The 20,000-nt window shown below is 35.4% G+C and overlaps 1 protein-coding gene across 3 annotated transcripts; it reads right to left on the reverse strand.

The window, feature by feature from the left end:
* Positions 1-3,016: 3,016 nt before the first annotated feature.
* Positions 3,017-8,603, reverse strand: LOC122308526 (receptor-like protein kinase HSL1). Of its 3 annotated transcripts, XM_043121895.1 has the most exons (5): positions 8,421-8,603; positions 7,054-7,157; positions 4,291-6,955; positions 3,865-4,185; positions 3,017-3,256 (listed from the first exon to the last, which is right to left on the reverse strand). In XM_043121895.1, the coding sequence occupies exons 3-5, from the start codon at positions 6,893-6,895 to the stop codon at positions 3,252-3,254; spliced, it is 2,931 nt and encodes a 976-aa protein (XP_042977829.1). In that variant the 5' UTR covers positions 6,896-6,955; positions 7,054-7,157; positions 8,421-8,603; the 3' UTR covers positions 3,017-3,251. The 3 variants fall into 3 exon arrangements, with proteins under 3 accessions (XP_042977829.1, XP_042977827.1, XP_042977828.1); XM_043121893.1 differs by lacking the exon at positions 7,054-7,157; XM_043121894.1 differs by having other exon boundaries at positions 4,291-7,157.
* Positions 8,604-20,000: the final 11,397 nt, after the last annotated feature.

A 20,000-nucleotide genomic window follows, 5' to 3' on the forward strand; every position in this document is an offset into this window, starting at 1 on the left:
TCTTTGAACGTCAATTTTATTTCCTTTGCGTATTTCTCTTTGAGTCGATTTTAGTTTAAAATCAAGTTTAGTATAATTTTGGTATTTGGCAAACGTAAGGTACCAATCCCTGAGGACGATACTCTTCTTTTCACTTTATTATAAAACTACGATACTGTGCACTTGCAATTTTGCACCGGTTAGTAGCTTGGGATTATTCTCAAGCTATGGGACGCGACGAATGTGTAGTTGTGAAAGGAGTTGTGTCGTGTTAAGTGTTGGGACAAACTATATTGTTGGACGGGTAGCATGAAGAGTCATACTAGCCGAGTTTGAGTAGAAAGTTGATATCGGAGTATGGAGCTGTTTACACAAGCGGGCATTCAACGGATTATATATTGATCTTAGGTGATAAAAGAGAGTAGGGTATGTGTGTAATCTGGTTAGACACATGTGCCGGACGGATTTGCTATATGTAATGGGTAATCTATCTGAGCATAGGTACACGGTATTTAAGTCTCAGAGTCGACTTAAAGTTGTGTGGTATGTATTGATGGGAATGAGGGTGAAGTGTCGGCTAGGATGCAGGGAGGAAGTGACGTGTGTATGGATTAGGATTGGGATGCATGACTTGTTTGAGTCAAGTTATGCATTGGGATGTGGTTGATAGGAAGAGTAAGATGAATGTACTAGTGTCTTAACCCTAATGTGAATCATGAAGGTTCACTTTGAAGGATAAGACCTTGAAGTAGAACACCGAATTTGGAAAAGATGACCCAAGCGCCAGAAAGAGGAAACATGATATAAAAGATATAGAAGGACAGGATAGAAGGACAGTGTGTCTAAGTGAAACGTAGTCTGTGTTTTCTAGTTTAGTTACTTATGCGCTAGATGGAGAATGAAGTTAAGGTTGTATATGCATGTAGGTTGCCATCTGACACGCACATGAATGGATTGCATGAAATTAGTATAGCATGAAGTCCAGGTAAGTATTATGTTCATATGCTTCTAGAGTTTTCTAAAGATATGAATGAAATGAAAATAACATGTTTCTCTTTACAATGCTTTACAAAATGAATGACGTTTTATGAAAACATGCTAAGTATAAGTCTTCATGTATATGTGTGTAATGGCCCTTCTTGGTAACCCATTTTTATGCACCCCAAAGCATTAATTATATGCATGTGAATGGATGTTATACGTAGTACATATTGTATGTATTTTCATGAAATGAAATGTAAGGCTTATGCCTTATACTTTAAGCGATATTTTAAATGATGCAAAGAAAGTGTTTTAAATGTCCCTATAAACTAATGCTTTAAGGATGCCATGAACTGATGTTTTTAAATGATCCCTTGAAAGATGATATTTAACCTCATGCTTTTAAATGAAGTTTATGAATGAATGGATTGAAATAATGAAAATGAATGAAAGGACTAAAATGAAAGAAATGACATAATGAAGGAATGCTTAATGTATGAAACTATATAATGGCCATATGATTGAATGAAGGTATCAAATGAATGGATAGATTGTGATACCGGGTAAGTTGTATTGGTGGTGCAATTAGTGTTGCCCCTGACTAAGAGTGATTCCGAACCCATGGCCACGAGCGGAGTCCAAGTCCAAGGGAAGACCACTAACCCTTACACATAGGGCATAATAATGTGTATTGGCCAAATGAAAGTGATAATAAAATGTATGTGTGCTTTGACTCTTTAAAGAAATGAAGGCATGAGGTGTGGGGAAATGTTTTTATGAAAGAAAATCATTCTTAAGAAAAATCTCATCTCGTAATGTTTTAAATAAACGTATGTCTTATATATAGTATGTATGGAGTGATGAATGCATGACTGAAAACCTATGTTAGTATATTTTAACCGTAAGAAGTAATGCTTATGAGTATTCGACTCATTTTAGTTTTTATGTATTCCTCTACCAAGAACAAAATGAGTAGAAGGCCTGGCCAAAAGGAGAAGAGCACGAAAGCCTATGCATTATGTTTTGCATGAAGGACTTTTAACTTTAAAGTTTAATGTTTTCCATTGTAACTCTCCTTAATTTAAGAAGCTTGTTTGATTTTTTAACATGGAGTCTTTTGTATCTTGGGTAAGTAATGGACAAGCTTTAAAACAAATGGTAATTCCTGTCTCTTTCTTAAAATCATTTTCTAAAAGTTTCACTACAAGGACGGGCGTTACAATCATACAATATGCTATCCTATACAATACGTTAAAGGTTCTTGAAATCTCAACAATTGCTTTAAAGTAAAAAAGTAACGAATAATAGTGAAAAAGTAACAAATAGTTTGTAAATAGTAGTGAAATAGTCTGAGTCCTGATTTGGCTCTCTATTCAAATCAAGTCTGAGACAACTTCACTTACCAAACACAATCTTAAAGGTAATAACTTCACCATTGAATTCTTTTTAGTAACCATAGAGGATCTAGTCCTTTATTAGTCTTGAACAATGTTGAGCATCCTCATTTAGCTTTGAATTCCTTATGAAGGGAAAAACATCTCAATTGTTGCATTCTTGACTCACTCAAAAATGAGTAGCACTAAAGCTATCCCAAGTGCAGGAGGATGTCGTGTAATAATTAGGAATAAATTCCTAGATCGTCTCCTCAGGGAAAGTTTACTTAAAAATCAACTCGTTGAAAAAAGGTGAAAAACTTCACAAAGAGAAAATAAAATGATGGTATGTGCAAAGGATGGGAGAGGACACTAGTCATGGACTAGATTCATGTTTTTAGATTTTGATTGTCGAATTGGAATGTAAAGGACTAATAGATTAAACTCAGAAATTAATAAAACTAAATTAAGAATTAAACTAAATTAGGAAGTAATTGACAAAACATGCACTGAAAATTAAAAAGCCCCAAAATCAATGTTCTAGGGTTCATCATTATATTCAAATCGCAAATTCTCAAATTAAACCACCGTAATTGTAATCACTATTAAAATGAAAGTTTAACGAAACGATAAAAATAAATAACATGAATTAAATGAATAACAAATAAATTAATCAAACGTCCAAATCAAAATTCTCTAAAATAATTCAGAAACTCAAAACTAAAATGAAATAGCAAGTAGGGAATTGGAAAGATCAAGCCAATTGAATGGAGATGAAGATTCGAAGCCGTGGAGGAGGCTGAGCTGTAGTGGCAATTGGACTGTTCAAGGAGTTCTTTAATCTGCTGCAGTGTGAGTGAATGATCCAGTGGAAATTGTGTAGTTGAGTGAATGATCGCTTGTATGAATCATCTTCTCCTAATCTGAATGAAAATCAATGAAAAATAATGAATTCTATGTGTTTCTCTACTCAAAACCAAGTTTTCCAGGCCAAAAGTCTGCCATAAGATGTAAAAAATCATTTATATACTCTGATGGCTGAATAAACCATGATCTGTAAAATACGATATTCGCTCGAGCGGAGTGTCGAGCGAGAATCGAGCGTTCGACTCTGCCGAAGTTCGCTCGAGCGGCCTGTCGAGCGCTCATCGAGCGTTCGACTCTGCCTAAGTTTGCTCGAGCGGCCTGTCGAGCGCTCATCGAGCGTTCGACTTTGCCTGAATTCGCTCGAGCAGCCAAATGCCTCCGCTCGAGCGATCTCTTTTCCCGCAACTCGCTCGAGCCCACTGTCGAGCGGAAGTCGAGCGTTTGAATCTGCCTAACTTCGCTCGAGCGATATGTACCATAAACCATATTAATCAACAATTGATAAAATTAGAGCAGAAATTCATGCTTTTAATCAATTAAAATCACAACTTTGATTTATTCATTTTTCCATATAAAACCAATGATAAAGTAATGAAAGAATTAATATACATTGGTTCCAAAAGCATTAAAAATGCAATAATTCAGCTCAATCAATTTTTCTCACCATTTCTGATTGGTTGGCTGCATTGGAGCAAAACCTTAAGAACCACTTTCATGGATGGCCTGGTAGAAGGTTGTGTGCTAGTACAATAGAGTCCAAGTTTGAAAACATGACACATTTCATTCAAGTGACAGAGTTCCTTGACCTCCTCATCCAAGGCATCATCTATTGGTTTTCCATCTTCAATGTGTCGCAATGCCCATTCGGCTAGGGATGAGTGTTCATCACCATCATTGGCTTTCCTTCCGGTTGTCAGTTCTAGAAGGATAACCCCAAAGCTGTAAACATCGATTTTCTCATTAATTCTTGTTGTGCCAGCATACTCTGCATTTTAATTCAACAACACAAGATAAGCCAAACTTCTGGTGATGGAAAAAGAGGAAAACATCATCAATAAAAGGAAACTTGGAAATCTATATTGTCACACACCTGGAGCTATGTATCCAGAAGAGCCAGCCACGGCTGGCATTGTAGCTAGTTCTCCCTCATTGATCAATATCTTTGCTAGACCAAAATCAGCTATTTGTGCATTGAAATCGAGATCTAAAAGGATGTTGCTTGACTTCACATCTCGATGAACAATGGGTGGTGAGCAGTCGTGGTGCATATAAGAGAGCCCCTGGGCAGCTCCAACAGCTATATGCAACCTTTTAGGCCAATCCAAGACAACATGATCGATTGAACTTGAAGGGATTGTTGCTCTACTCTTCTTATGCAGCCAATGATCCAAGCTCCAGTTATCCAAATACTTGTAGACAAGAAGTTTTGAATTATCATTGGAGATACAACAAAGCAACTCCACTATGTTGGCATGTCGAATTGAACTAAGTATTTTGACTTCTGCCAGGAATTCTTTTTCAAGCTTTTCTTCAAGCTTTCTGTTATTCCAAATCTTCTTCACAGCAACAATATCACCTGAATGATTAACAACAACACGATATACTTGGCCTGATCCACCATAACCAATTAGGTTATTTGCTATCAATCCTGACAAAATGTCTGATTTTGTGAAACTCAGCTTCTGGGATGAAACGAGCTTCCATGTCAAATGAAATTTGTTCTTTCTTATCAGAGAGAATAAAAAAAGTAAACCTCGAAGAACTGCTACCACCAAACTTATGATCCCAGCAATTGTTGCGTAAAAATTTAAGCTCGACCCTTTTTGGCTCGAATTGCAGTTCTCTAGGTTAAAGGATCGAGATGGTCTATTAGCACAAAGACCGGGATTGTTTAAAAAGCTGTGGGCATATTCATTATATTCGAACTCACTTGGGATGCTTCCAGTCAGATGATTTGAAGACAAATTGAGTGAAGTGAGATTTAGGAAGCCAAGTTTTGATGGAATTAGGCCAGACAACTGGTTTTCTGACAAGTCCAATTCAGAAAGTCTTTGTAAGGAACCAAGTTCCTCTGGAATCTGTCCAGAGATTGCATTTCGGCTGAGGTTTAGTGTATTTAATGATTTCCATGAATCAATAGCTAATGGAAGAGAGCCCGAAAGTTGGTTTTGATCAAGCAAAAGAATTGTCAAACTTGAAAGATCTTGAGGAATCGTGCCATTTAAGAGGTTATTACTAGCCATGAGAACCAACAAATTCCTCGATGAAGACACTCCTTGTGGAATTTTACCAGAAAAGCAATTATTATTCATCTCTAATCGTGAAAGATTCCATGCCAATCTCTCAGGAAGCTCGCCTGTAAAAGAATTATCACTTAACATCAACATGTTCAAATTTGATGATGTCCAAAGACCACTTGGAACATTCCCAGAAAAATTATTTCTATATATCTTCACTAATTCCAAACTGCTGCAATTTCCAAATGACTCAGGCAACTCTCCAACGAGCTGGTTTTCATAAGCTATCACTTCCACTAACTTTCCATTGTCACACAAGTGTTCTGGCAACTGGCCTGTAAGTCTATTGGTTGAAATCCAAAGCTTTTCCAACATAGAATACCTCCCTAGTTCTGCAGGCAAACTCCCTGAAAAATTATTGTTAAATAAGCCAAGATATACCAACCCGGGAAGATGACCAATGCTATCTGGGATTTTTCCAGATAATTGATTCAGAAACAAAGCCAGACTTGTCAAATGTTTTAGTTTTCCAAAATCATCGGGAATTGTCCCTGTCAATTTATTTTCAGAGAGGTCGATGACATCGAGGTTCAAAGCCTTGACCACATGAGGAATCTCCCCAGAAAAATTGTTTCTGTGAAGGTAAACAATCCTTAGATTCTTTGGCATAAACAAACTGCCTGGGATCCTCCCCATCAAGTTATTTTCTGACAAATCCAAATATTCCAAAGCTTCCATTTCTCCGATCGTGTTTGGGATTTCTCCGATCAAATTCGTCCTGGCCATCCATAAATACTTTAGTTTCTTCAACTTTCCAAACTCCAAAGGGAATGTTGACACTATCTTGGAATTATCGACCAATTTTAGTTCCTCCAGATTGGACAGGTTTCCAATTTCTTGTGGGAAAGAACCAGTAAACAGACAAGAGATAAGCATGAGTTTTCTCAGTTCTTGCAACTGTCCAATAGATGCCGGGATGTTACCATCGAAGTTGTTGCCTTCGAGGCTCAGCTCTCGAAGCCGAGACATGCGATGAATATCATCGGGGATTGCACCATAAAAGTAGTTCTGTGAGAGGTCAAGAATTTCTAGCTTGGAACAGTTGTAGAGGGCTCTTGGGAACTCCTTTGAGTGGAAACTGTTATTATAAACATCAAATGTTGTGAGATTCTTGAGGTTGCAGATGAAGGGTGCGACTGTTCCATTGATGTTATAATCTCGAAAGGATAATCCAATGATTGAGCTGTTGGAGCAAGTGATCTCAGGCCAGGAACAATGAGAGGAGGAGTTTGTTGGAATCCAGTGTCTGAGAGATTCTGGGTTTCCCCAAAGTTTTTTCAGGTTTAGTAGGATTCCTTGTTCTTGAGCACTGAGTTGGGAGTTTGCATGGCTGAGAAAGTGGAAAAAGGTACCGATGCAGATAGAGAAATGGAGAAATATTAAAATTGTTCTCTTCATTATATGAGGTTGAGTTCCTTTGCTTCTAGCTCTGGTTTGAACTTCGATCTCAACAATGAGCTAATAAACACATGAAAATTCAGGAAAGATAAGAAAAAACACACCCAATGGTGAGATGTTCAAACTTCCAATCAAGGAAAATTAAAAGAGTGTAACACCTTCTTATTTTCCTTGGAAAGCAAATTCGTTGAGCAATAATTGCAAGTTTAGTCCAACACTTTGCTGAGATGATATAGCTATGTTGGGTTGGAACTTTGCATCCCTATTAAGTAAATAAGAACCAAAACAAAGGATTCTTAAAGAAAACAATCGTTTTTAAAACAAGATTAGTAATTTAGAACCAAGAGGATAGTTTGTTAAGAACTATCCATCTCGCTCTTATTTTTTGTGTCATGATTGACTTTGCAACCCATAAGAGAGTGTTTAACATTATTGGTACATGCTTCAAATCTTTGTTTTCATAAAAAAAAAAAAAAAAAAAAAAAAAAAAAAAAAAAAAAAAAAAAAAAAAAAAAAAAAAAACTTGATTTTGTAGTATATTAGATCCTCTAGTCATTTGAAAGTTTCAGTTTTTAAATATAGCTGTCAAATCTTATTTAGCATAAATTATGTTTGCATGTCAAATGGAGTAGTTAAAATAAGAAAAATGATTTGTGCAAGAGGTTGTAAAGATTTTGTACAAATCCTTTAAAAACTAAGTTGTAGAGAGGTCAAGAATTTTTGCACCATAAAAGTAATTCTGTGAGGGATCTAGAAATTCCCACTTGGAATAGTTGTAGAGAGCTCTCGAGAACTCCGTTGAGTGGAAACTATTATTATAAACATAAAATGTTGTGAGGTCCTTGAAGTTGAAAATAAAGGGTGAGACTGTTCTATTGATGTTATAATCTCAGAAGGATAATCTGATGATAGAGCCATTGGAGCAAGTGATCTAAGGCCACAAACAAGGGACGAAGAGTTTGACGAAGAGTAGGATTCCTTGTTCTTGAGCACTAAGCTGAGAGTTTGCATGGATGAGAAAGAGGGAAAAGGTATTGAGGTAGAAAGAAAAATGGATAAATATTAGAGTTGTTTTTGTCATTTCAGGGGTTGAGTTGCTTTGGCTCTAGTTACTTTGTAATCTAAACTTTGGTCTCAACAATGAGCTAATCAACAAATAAAAATATGATTGTATATCTAGATACAGATCCTAATAACTAATAATAACTCGATATGTATCCAGGTTTTGAAAACCAGGTGATTATCCGCCTGGGTAAATCCGGCCAAAACCCGGGTGGCTGGCTAGATTTACCATGGCGGGTAATTGAGTTTAATTCCGAATATCTAAGTTATAACTAGATATCAGGATTTATTATTATTCCTTTTTTTCTCTTTTTTTTTTTTTAAAAAATAGTCATTTTAATACTTTTTGAAAGGCTTTTTTTTTTTTTTTATAGGACTTTATGTTTATTATTTTTTATATAATGAATATTTCTATAGACATTTTTTCAACTTTAAAGTTATTAAATTCGAACAAAGACCTTACCTTGTGAGTTTTGGGGCAGCAAATGGGGCTGGAGCCCTGGTTTTGCAGCGGTTGATTGGCTTGAGTTGACTCAGATGGCACCGTTGGTTGTTTTACAGGAGTACTTGAATCAGCCACTGGAGAGAGTGTGTGTGTGTGAGAGAGAGACAGAGAGGGTTGAGTTTTTGTTTATAAGAAAATTATGAGGGAGAGAGAGCCTTATATAGAAAATTCGGAGGGAGCGATTTTTAACATTTCTAGTATGCATGTACACTCCAAAATGAAAATTCGAGAAAGATTGGTAAAAAAACAAGAGCAGTGCTAGGCTGTTGCTGGGCGTACTGCGTAGTATAAATGCGTTTTTTTATTTTTTTTTACTTTGTAATATTTTAAAAAATAAAAAATATATTAATATATTATAAATAACTTAATAATTAAGTAAAAATTTAAAAAAAATTAATTTTAAAAATAATCATTTAGAGAGGTACACTTACAACGGCACAGTAAATTTAGTAAAAACACACATCAAACGTCGAATCAAGGAAAACTCAAGGAATCTCGCATCTGCAAATTTTCCAATGTGAACATGGGAAGAAACTTCAAAGAAACGGAACCCCACTTGTGTATTAAGACTTTTAAAAAATAAAAAATATATTAATATATTATAAATAACTTAATAATTAAGTAAAAATTTAAAAAAAAATTAATTTTAAAAATAATCATTTAGAGAGGTACACTTACAACGGCACAGTAAATTTAGTAAAAACACACATCAAACGTCGAATCAAGGAAAACTCAAGGAATCTCGCATCTGCAAATTTTCCAATGTGAACAAGGGAAGAAACTTCAAAGACCGGAACCCCACTTGTGTATTAAGACTTTGACTCGTTTGAATGATATGTTCGTTGTATCCGCATTTTCCAGTGGAGCAGCACCTTCTCCGTCATTCATTGGATAGCGCTATCCTCTTTTCCACTTCCATTAAAGCATTGACCCTGCCCTGATCACCTTAGTCAAGGCCGATGCTTTCCGCAACGAGAAATAATATATCAGACCCAATCGAATAATTATTTAGAAAAAAAATAAGTATAATATTTATATAAAAAAAAAGTTAATTTTTAATAATAAATTTTACCTTTTATTTTTAAATAAATATATAATATTTACATATTTTATGAATATAAGTAACATTACTTTTCTACAACTTCGATGAAATGGGATAGATCAATTAGAAAAATCAGATATAATTATTACACAAAGATAAAAATACAATGATATATTTACCTCTTTCTTCGTGCCATCATACTATGAGGTTTCTCTCAGTTAAAGAACCAGTCACAAAAGGCTTTTTCAAATTTTTAATTTTTTTTAAAACAATATTATTCGAAATCAAATTAAATATTTTTAAATCATCTGGAACATATGCCATTTAAATGTTTTTTTTAATCATTATCTAAATATAAATCAACACAAAAATTATTATAAAAATATATATATTCAAATAAAATTTCAAATTTATTATTTATTTTCAGAAATTTTATTATAGAACTAAAAAATATTATTCTATTTTTTCTCTCATTATCTAACTTGCCATGTTGCAATCTCTTATTGGTCAATGTGATTTTTCATTATCCAAAAAATGCATACCACGTAAAGAGGGTTATGACTAAATATATATCGTACCACTATCTAGATCAAAGCAGGCACACGAAGGTATTTAGTCAATGTCCGAAGTAGGAATTCTATCTTGGGGGCATATTGATGTATGCAATGACCTATACATAGTGATGGAACCACTTTTAGCTTAAGGGGACATGACCCCCCAAATTTATGGAAAATTCAAACTAGCTCCAAGATTCTAAGATCTTATTCAATATAGTTTTATAAATATAGAAAATGATTCATTCCAAAAAATTCATAATTCCAAATGTTATGAAACTAAAAGAGAAATGATATTATAAGAGAAAGAGGATATTGTAAGAAAAAGAATTGTTATTCAATGCAAAACTTGATCATATACAAGTGAATGATATCCATATATATAGGAGTATAAAAGAGTTTAACTATAGCTTAAGTCTTAATTGATGGCTAAAGATAGGTCTTAATTGATGGCTCAATGGTCTTAATTGATAGCTAAATATGGTGGCTAAAGATAGTCGTACAAATACATTTATACACTCCCTTTTGGATGACCATACATAAAAAATATGCATCGTTAAGATCTTGCCAAGGAAAAACCCAGTGGGAAAAAAACCAACGGCGAAAGAAAAAGAGTACAATATTCATGTGTACTGCCAAGTGCTTTAAGATTGTCTCATTAAAATCTTGTAAAGGAAAACTGAGTGGGATAAAACTTTAACAAATGAAAAAGAATACAATCAGCACAAGTCCTCAAGACATTTACTCCTTCTGAAAAGTGCATGATAATAGGTATTCAAGTCTTCACATTCCAATATTCTACACATTCTTCTTAAATGTTGCAGTTGGTAATGCTTTAGTGAATAAATCTATCAGATTATCACTTTGTCGTATCTGCTTAATATTAATTTCACATTTTTCCTGAAGTTCATTGGTATAAAAGAATTTAGATAAAATATGTTTTGTTCTATCACTTTTGATATATCCTCCTCTAATTTGAGTAATACAAGCAACATTATATTCGTATAAAATTGTTGGACTATCATTAATCACTAGAAGACTACACTTTTCTTGAATATGTTGAATCACTGATCTTAGCCAAATACATTCTCGACTCGTCTCATGAATTACAATGATCTCTAAGTGATTTGAAGAGGTAGCAGATAGTGTTTGCTTGACAGATCTCCATGATATAGCAGAATTTTCATAAGTAAATACATATCCAGTTTGAGATCTACCTCTGTGTGGATATAAAAAATAACTTGCATCTACATATCCAACTAATTGTGGATTTGATCCATGTTAATAACATAATCACATATCAACCATACCTCGAAGGTGTCGAATGACATGTTTAATACCATTCCAATATTTTTGAATTGGTGCAGAACTATATTTTGCAAGTAAATTAACTAAAAATGCAATATCAGGCCGAGTGTAATTTGCAAGATACATTAGGGCTCCAATTGCACTGAGATAAGGTATTTTAAGATCAAGAATTTCTTCATCGTTTTCACAATGACAAAATGGATCTTTCTACACATCGAGTGATCAAACAACCATTGGAGTAGTCAGGGGATGAGTTTTGTCCATGTAAAAGTACTTTAAGACTTTATCTGTATAATTTGACTGATGAATGAGAATTCCATTTTATAAATACTCGAGCTGTAGGCCAAGACAAAATTTTATTTTGCCAAGGTCTTTCATTTCAAATTCATTCTTTAAATATGTAACGGTTCTTCTGATCTCTTCAAAAGTTCCAACAATATTTAGATCATCAACATAAATCGCAATAATAACAAATCCAGAGTCTGATTTCTTAATAAAAATGTATAGGCATATTGAATTATTCCCAAATCCTTATTTCAATAGATATTTGCTAAGGTGTTTATACCACATGCGTCCAGATTGCTTTAGCCCATATAAAGATTTTTGAAATTTAATAGAATACATATTTCTGGATGTACTCAGATTATAAGTTTCAGGCATTTTATATCCTTCAGGGATTTTCATATATATGTCATGATCCGATGATCCATATAAATATGTAGTGACTACATCCATCCACTGCATATCCAATCTTTTTGTAACTACCAAACTAATAAAAAATCTGAATGTGATTGCATCCATAATAGGAGACTATGTTTCCTCATAATCAATCCCTAGTTTTTGCAGGAAAGCTTGTGCAACAAGTTGTGCTTTATATTGTATAATTTCATTGCTCTCATTACGCTTACGTATAAATACCCATTTATATCTAACAGGCATTACACCATTTGGTATTTGTACAATTGGTCCAAAGACCTCTCACTTTGTTAGTGAGTTTAATTCAGCTTCAATAGCTGATTTTCATTTTGACCAATCATTTCTACGTCGACATTCTTCGACAGTTCTTGGCTCAATTTCTTCATTACTTCTGGTAATGTCAAGGGCCATTTTGATGAGCGCCAAGGCGGACCAAGTCTTAAAGATCAATTACAAGATCAAGAGTTAGGAAGATCAAGGAAGCTATGCATGGATGGGGGTGCAATCCACTTGAGACTTGTTTAGCAAGAGCCCAACATTCAAGATGGACTTGAGAGGAAGAGATCCAGTTTTCATCTATGTGATACGCTACGGAAGACATGATTTGGATCTATTGTTATTGACGGCCTTGGACTTATGTATTTCATTAAAAGAGCTTATTTTATTAGTTTAAAATAAGTGAGATTGGAGATGTCAGCCCACACATGTCTTATTTTTAATGAACTAGGATTTTTGGGAAGGCCTTGTTTTGGCTAAGGGCATATTTGGAAAGTTATTATTTTATTTGAACTAGGGTTTTAGAAGTGACTGTAGCTTGGCACTGTTCACACTACAGTACCCGCGACACTATTCCTTTAGGGTTTTGGGGATTGTTTATTTAAATCACTTGTAGCCTCATTTGGGGAGGTAAGACATTTTTTTATTGAATTTTCATTGTGAGTGAGTTTTCTCCTCTTGTTCTTAATTGAACTCTTGAACTTATCAAAGGTAAATCACAACCTTTGTGGCATTCCTTCTTGTAATTTGGGTTATTGAGACAGGATTTTATTGGGTCTAGATTTTAATATAATCTAGGTTCTTCAAACGAGATCTCAACGGGTCTAAATTCTCCATCCATAGACTTGATTTTGGCTTTCTTGGGTTGGTTTTGTAATATTGTTGTTGGGTCCCAAAGTGAGTCGATTGGGGTTCACATCATTTGAAAATCAGAGCAAGGTTTTCAATCAGGTCTGATTCTATCTTTATTTATTGTATCGTTAATTCTAGGATTGCACCAAAAAAAAAAAAAGTACAGAAATTCGAATTTCCTAGGGCTGCCAAATTATTCTATCTTTTGGATTTCATGTTCGTCATCATAGGGTGGCTAAATTCCTTGTTTGAGAGCTGCCAAAATTTGCACCATCTAGGGTTTGAAAGTTCTAGGGTTTCATTGATTCCCTTATATTTCCTTGTTAATTTGTATGTGTTTGAATTCAATTGTTTGATTATCACAATTGAATATTTCTGTTTGTGGTTGAATTGTTGAGAAAAGAAAAGGAAAAAAAAAGGAAAGGAAAAGAAAAGAAAAGAAAGGAAAAGAAAAGAAAAGAAAGGAAAGAAAAAAAAAATTTCGAAAAAAAAAGGCAAAAAAATCCAAAAAAAAAAAAAAAAAAAGAGGAGAAAGAAAATGATTTTGGGTATAGTTATTTGAAATACTTCGCCATATGAAATTGAGTGGTTTGGCTTTGATTGAGCGTTATCTTTAAAGGGGCTGAATACATTTTTTCTAGTTGGTGTCTTGTTTTGTAATTACTCTTTCCCTCGTATAATTTTCTTGATTCTCGTGTCATTGTTGTTCCTTCCATGTTTCTCTTGTTGACCGGTGCAAAACTGCAAGTGCACAGTATAGTAGTTTTATAGTAAAGTAATAAGAAGAGTATCGTCCTCAGGGATTGGTACCTTAATCTTGCCAAATACCAAAATTATGCTAATCTCAATTTTATCTAGAGGAATCGCTAAAGTTTTTGTAGTTGCAAATAAAATTAGATCAACTCAAAGAGAAATAAGCAAAGAAAATAAAACTGATGTTTGAAGATCAAATTCAATAGGGAAGAAAACTTCTAGGAAATCGATTTCACCTAATTCGTCACTATGCTTTTCTCATCCAACTAACTTAATTTAATTCTCTTTTATCTATTAGCAAATCTCTAATTCATCCAAAAGCCTCTTTCGATAGTCAATTGGAAGTGATTCTAGTTTATCAATTCACACAAGAGTATGCAAATTCAATAATCAAGAACGCAATAAGACCAATGATTTAATCACTACATAGGTTCATACAAGTCTTTCGATCTCTATACTTACCTATGCTGAAATATCCAAGATCTACCCTATGACTCCCTCTTTCGATAGCAAATCACAAGATTACTTATCATCTAATCAATGGCCAGTTAATTAGAAGCAATAAATTCAGAATAAATCAGATAAACAAAGAGAGAATTGCATTAAATTAGCATAGACAATCAAGCATAGTTCGGAAATAAGTTACATCGTTTTCCTAGAAAGAAGAAAATTTAGCTCATGCTAGAATTGGAATTCAAAATAAACGAATTCACCATAATTGTTCTGAGAAGATGGGCAGAAGAAAATAAACACTGAAAAATCCTCCTTGCAACCTCAACTCGTCGTCAAAAACTCAAGGGAACGATTCAACGCTTTTCTCTCGTCCGTGCTCGTGTATGATTCCAACGTACGTGCAATAATTGGAATTCCGTCTCCAAAACAGATGAATTGAATCCCTCTAACTGTGTTTTTCTCTCCCAAGAAGTGTTCTCCAGTCCAAACCCGCGGCTCTAGAGTGAAGAATGGCTTTTTATATGGTCCCACGGCGGAAAACCTAAAATCTGTCAAAATACGATGTTCGCTCGAGCGCGCGTCGAGCGTTCGATTCTGTCTGATTTCGCTCGAGCGTCCTATCGAGCGCACATCGAGCGTTCGACTCTGCCTGATTTCGCTCGAGCGGTCAATGTCTCCGCTCGAGCGATCTTCATTTTTCAGCAACCTGCTCGAGCTCCCTGTCGAGCGGCAGTCGAGCGTTTGAATCTGCCTGAATTCGCTCGAGCGGCCAAAAGCCTCCGCTCGAGCGAACTTGTAAAATCTGCAATATGAAATTTTGCAAGTCATCAAATACCCCCAAACTTACAACTTTGTTTGTCCTCAAACAAAAAGAAAAACAAATGATAGTTTAGGCAATATCTACTCGACCCCAAAGAGAAGTATCATCACTCACCAAGCTTTTATGAATTTAGATTTCATCTCTAGTATCTTACTCTTTTAACATCAAAGATAGCAAGAAAATCAATCAAAAATTTTGCAATTTGTCAAGCAAGAGTTAGGCGTTTACTTCAGCCTAAAGCTAAGACCTTGAGTGTGTGTGTGATATAGTCAATTTAACCTCAAACCACCTGCAAACTCAGATAAAAGTAGAACAACCAAAATCAGAAGAATTCTCCTAAAACTTAACCCCATCAGTCCAATTTTCAGAAATCCTCTCCACTAATGTAGTCAACACCAAAATCAAAGATCAAAAGGTCTTTATTAAGGTTGTAATGATAGGCCACAGGGTGAGGGTTAAGAAAGAACTGGATATGGGAAATTAAATCAAACTGGGAAAATACTTAGTGAAAAGAACATTAAAAGAGAAACTCACATGATTCAAATCATAGCTCTTTCTTGGCAGTATGCTCATACTTGTGGCATTATTATTGCTGTAATCACTGATGTAATACCAACACTTCCCTTAACAAAATTTGAGGTAATTCACATTCCGCTTGGCTACTTCTTTTTCTTTTCTTTTCTTTTCTTTTTCTTTTTCTCTTTTTTTTTTCTTTTTTCAATCACTTCCTTTCTTCTTCTTCTTTTTCTTTGATCAAACAGAGCAAACATAATACGTTTCATCATGAAACCAATTTTCTCTTTTAAATGTAACTCTCCACCAAAGTATTTTCTCAAACTATCAACGGTAAATTCATTGTTTTTCAGGCTTAGAGCGGGCATGGTTTATGTAGTTTAAAGAATCAATAAAGGCTCATGAAGGCTCAAGGGGGTTGACTATGGAAACACGCCATGTAATGATGGCATGACATTTAGGACGGCTGGGAAAGCTTTTTGGTTATGCCAAAGAACTGCCTAGATCATTTCTCTAATATTTGGTCTCGACTAGGATTTCGCCTCAAGGACCCATCAACGGATTCTAGAGCAAAGCAAAATCGAACCTCCCTCTTTCAATTAATTCAACTTCTTCTCTTCATAAGCAAAATGGAATAAGAGAAAAACGACTATGTGCTCAATTGTGTTCAAGGTCAAAGATTTAAACCAAAGTACCCACAAAACTTCACTTGACATAAAAGAAATTTTTGAAAATTTTTCTCAAAACCATCTTCAATCACAAATTTCAGAGTCATAGAGAATTCAATCTTACTCCAATGCATGCTTGGTAAGAGAATCAAACAACCCATCAACAACCCAAGACTTAGAAAACAAGAGGATCAAATGATTATAGGAGTTTACACCCCCAAACTTAAACTAAACAATGTCCTCATTGTGATGCAAAAGTAAAAATGATTGAAGAAATAAAGGAACTTCCCTGGTTTCATGGTGAACCTTCCGAGGTTTAAAAATTTTCCAGCTCTTTATTCTTGCTAAATAAACCTGCATCAAAAACCAATTTATTAAAACTTAAATAAATAAAGATGATAAAATAAATGAAAGAAATAAAGATAGATCTATGGGTTGCCTCCCATAAGCGCTTGTTTTAAAGTCTACAGCCAAACTTTTCAATGATCATCAATTAGGATCTCCAAGAGGAATAAATGCATAGTTCCTCTCCATTTGCTCTCCATAGTAGTGCTTCAATCTTTGACCATTAACTCTGAAAATATTCCCTGCCTTGTCCTTCAAATCTACTGCTCCAAAAGAGAAAACCTCATGAATTGTATAAGGACTCGTCCATCTTGATTTCAACTTTCCTGGAAAGAGTTTGAGTCGTGAATTGAAGAGTAAAACTTGTTGTCCTGGAGCAAACTCTCGCCTAAGAATCTGTTTATCATGCCACTTCTTCGTCCTTTCTTTATAGATCTTTGCATTTTCATATGCATCATTCCGGAACTCTTCCATCTCATTCAATTTAAGAAGTCGCTTTTCACCTGCTGCCTTCAAATCAAAGTTAAACTTTTTCACAGCCCAATAAGCTCTATGCTCCAACTCTACAGGAAGATGACATGCCTTTCCAAACACTAATCGGTATGGAGACATCCCGATAGGTGTTTTAAAGGCTGTACGGTATGCCCACAAAGCATCATCAAGCTTCTTCGCCCAATCCTTTCTATTGATTTTGACCGTCTTCTCAAGGATGTTCTTGATCTCTCTATTTGAAATTTCAGCTTGACCATTAGTTTGAGGATGGTAAGTAAGTGCTATCTTGTGCTTCACACCATATTTAGACAGAAGATTCTCAAATAACTTGTTGCAAAAGTGAGTCCCTTCATCACTAATAATAGCTCGTGGAGTGCCAAATCTTGTGAATATGTTCTTGTGCAGAAATTTGAGCACTACCTTTGCATCATTTGTTGTTGTAGCAATTATTTCCACCCATTTTGACACATAGTCAACTGCTAGCAAGATATAAGCAAAACCAAAAGAAGGAGGAAAAGGCCCCATAAAATCTATTCCCCAAACATCAAACAACTCAACTTCTAAGATACCTTTCAATGGTAACTCATGACGCCTTGAAATATTTCCCATACGTTGGCACCGGTCACAAGTTTTCACCAAAATGTAACTATCACGAAAAATGGAAGGCCAAAAGAACCCACTTTGAAGTACTTTAGCTGCTGTACGGGTGGCTCCAAAGTGTCCTCCATATGATGAGGAATGACAATGATGGAGGATGTCTTGCATCTCTTCTTCCGGCACACATCTTCTAATGATTTGATCAGGGCATCTTTTGAACAACAAAGGCTCATCCCAAAGATAGTGATTCACATCATGCAAAAATTTCTTACGTTGATGGTAAGTAAGATCAGGTGGTAAAACCTTACAAGCTAGATAATTAACAATATCAGCATACCACGGAAGCTTGATCTCATATGCAAACAACTGCTCATCAGGGAATGCCTCTTGGACCACTGAATCTAGTCTTTCTTCCTCTTGCTCTAACCGAGAGAGATGGTCAGCCACTAAATTTTCACTTCCCTTCTTGTCTCGAATTTCCAAATCAAATTCTTGAAGAAGGAGGATCCAACGAATTAGCCTAGGCTTAGCATCCTTCTTGCCAAACAAATAGCGAAGTGCTGCATGATCAGTGAACACTATCACCTTTGTCCCAATGAGGTAGGACCGAAATTTGTCACAAGTAAACACCACAGCAAGCATCTCCTTCTTAGTTGTTGTATAGTTTAACTGAGCTTCATTCAATGTCCCGCTTGCATAATAGATGGCTCTGAACAGCTTGTCTCGCCTTTGTCCCAACACTGCTCCAATTGCAAAGTCACTTGCATCGCACATAACTTCAAAAGGTTGACTCCAATCAGGCACAATCACAATTGGTGCTGAAATTAGCTTCTCCTTGAGTGCATTAAAGGCCTGCAAACAAACAACATCAAAGTCAAATGCAGAATTTTTCTCAAGAAGATTACATAAAGGTTTAGAGAGTTTAGAAAAATCCTTGATAAATCTTCTATAAAATCCCGCATGTCCCAGAAAACTTCTGATTCCCTTCACATTCTTTGGAGGTGGTAGTTTCTCTATGGTTGCAATTTTGGCTCGATCCACCTCAATTCCTTTGGATGACACTCTATGGCCCAGCACGATCCCTTCTTGAACCATGAAATGACACTTCTCCCAGTTTATGACTAGATTTTTATCTTCACATCTCTGCAAAACAAGAGCTAAGTTATGCAAACAATGATCAAAAGATGTACCAAAAACTGAAAAGTCATCCATGAATACTTCCATTATATCTTCCACCATGTCAGAAAAGATAGCCATCATGCAACGTTGAAATGTCGCAGGAGCGTTGCACAATCCAAAGGGCATCCTCCTAAAAGCAAACGTCCCATAGGGGCATGTGAATGTAGTCTTCTCCTGATCTTCAGAAGCTATAGCAATCTGATTATACCCCGAATAACCATCCAAAAAACAATAGTAGGAGTACCCAGCCAATCGATCCAACATCTGATCAATGAATGGAAGTGGAAAATGATCCTTCCTTGTTACTTTATTCAACTTGCGGTAATCCATGCATACACGCCATCCCGTGACCGTTCTTGTAGGAATGAACTCATTATTGTCATTTTTCACTACCGTCATTCCACCCTTCTTTGGTACAACTTGCACTGGACTTACCCATGAACTATCTGAAATAGCATATATAATTCCAGCATTAAGGAGTTTCAAAATTTCAGCTCTCACTACTTCCTTCATTGCTGGATTTAATCTTCTTTGGTGCTCAATTTTTGGCTTGTAAAGCTCCTCCATTAAAATCTTGTGCATGCAAATGGAGGGACTTATTCCTTTTATGTCAGAAATAGTCCATCCCAAGGCTGTTCTATGCTCCCTCAATACACACAGCAACTTTTCCTCTTCTTCGGGTGTAAGTGATGTAGCAACAATTACTGGAAAGGTATCACTATCACCCAAGAATGCATAGCGAAGATGCTCGGGTAATTGCTTCAACTCCGGAGTATTTTTCTGCATCTTTTCTTTATCATTTTCAGATTCACTCTTTGGTACCACCGGCTCCAGCTTCCCCACTTCATTACTAAGTGATGTAACCTGCTGCAATGCTCCCAAAGCAAAAACATAGTGGAGAAATTCTTCACTAACAAAAGGCAAGTCAGATTCACAAACAGCAGAATTATTAAAATCAAAAGCATGAGATGAAGAGGTGATACAATGTTC

The sequence above is a fragment of the Carya illinoinensis genome, chromosome 4 (genome assembly GCF_018687715.1).
Source record: "Carya illinoinensis cultivar Pawnee chromosome 4, C.illinoinensisPawnee_v1, whole genome shotgun sequence".
NCBI classification, from domain to species: Eukaryota; Viridiplantae; Streptophyta; class Magnoliopsida; order Fagales; family Juglandaceae; genus Carya; species Carya illinoinensis.

What these genes read in the sequence shown, in the direction of transcription:
- LOC122308526 (XM_043121893.1), bottom strand. Translation starts at nt 6,895, where the DNA reads ATGAAGAGAACAATTTTAATATTTCTCCATTTCTCTATCTGCATCGGT. An exon ending in TTCTGGATACATAGCTCCAG is followed by an intron (nt 4,186 to 4,290) that starts GTGTGTGACAAT and finishes ATTAAAATGCAG; the next exon opens with AGTATGCTGGCACAACAAGA.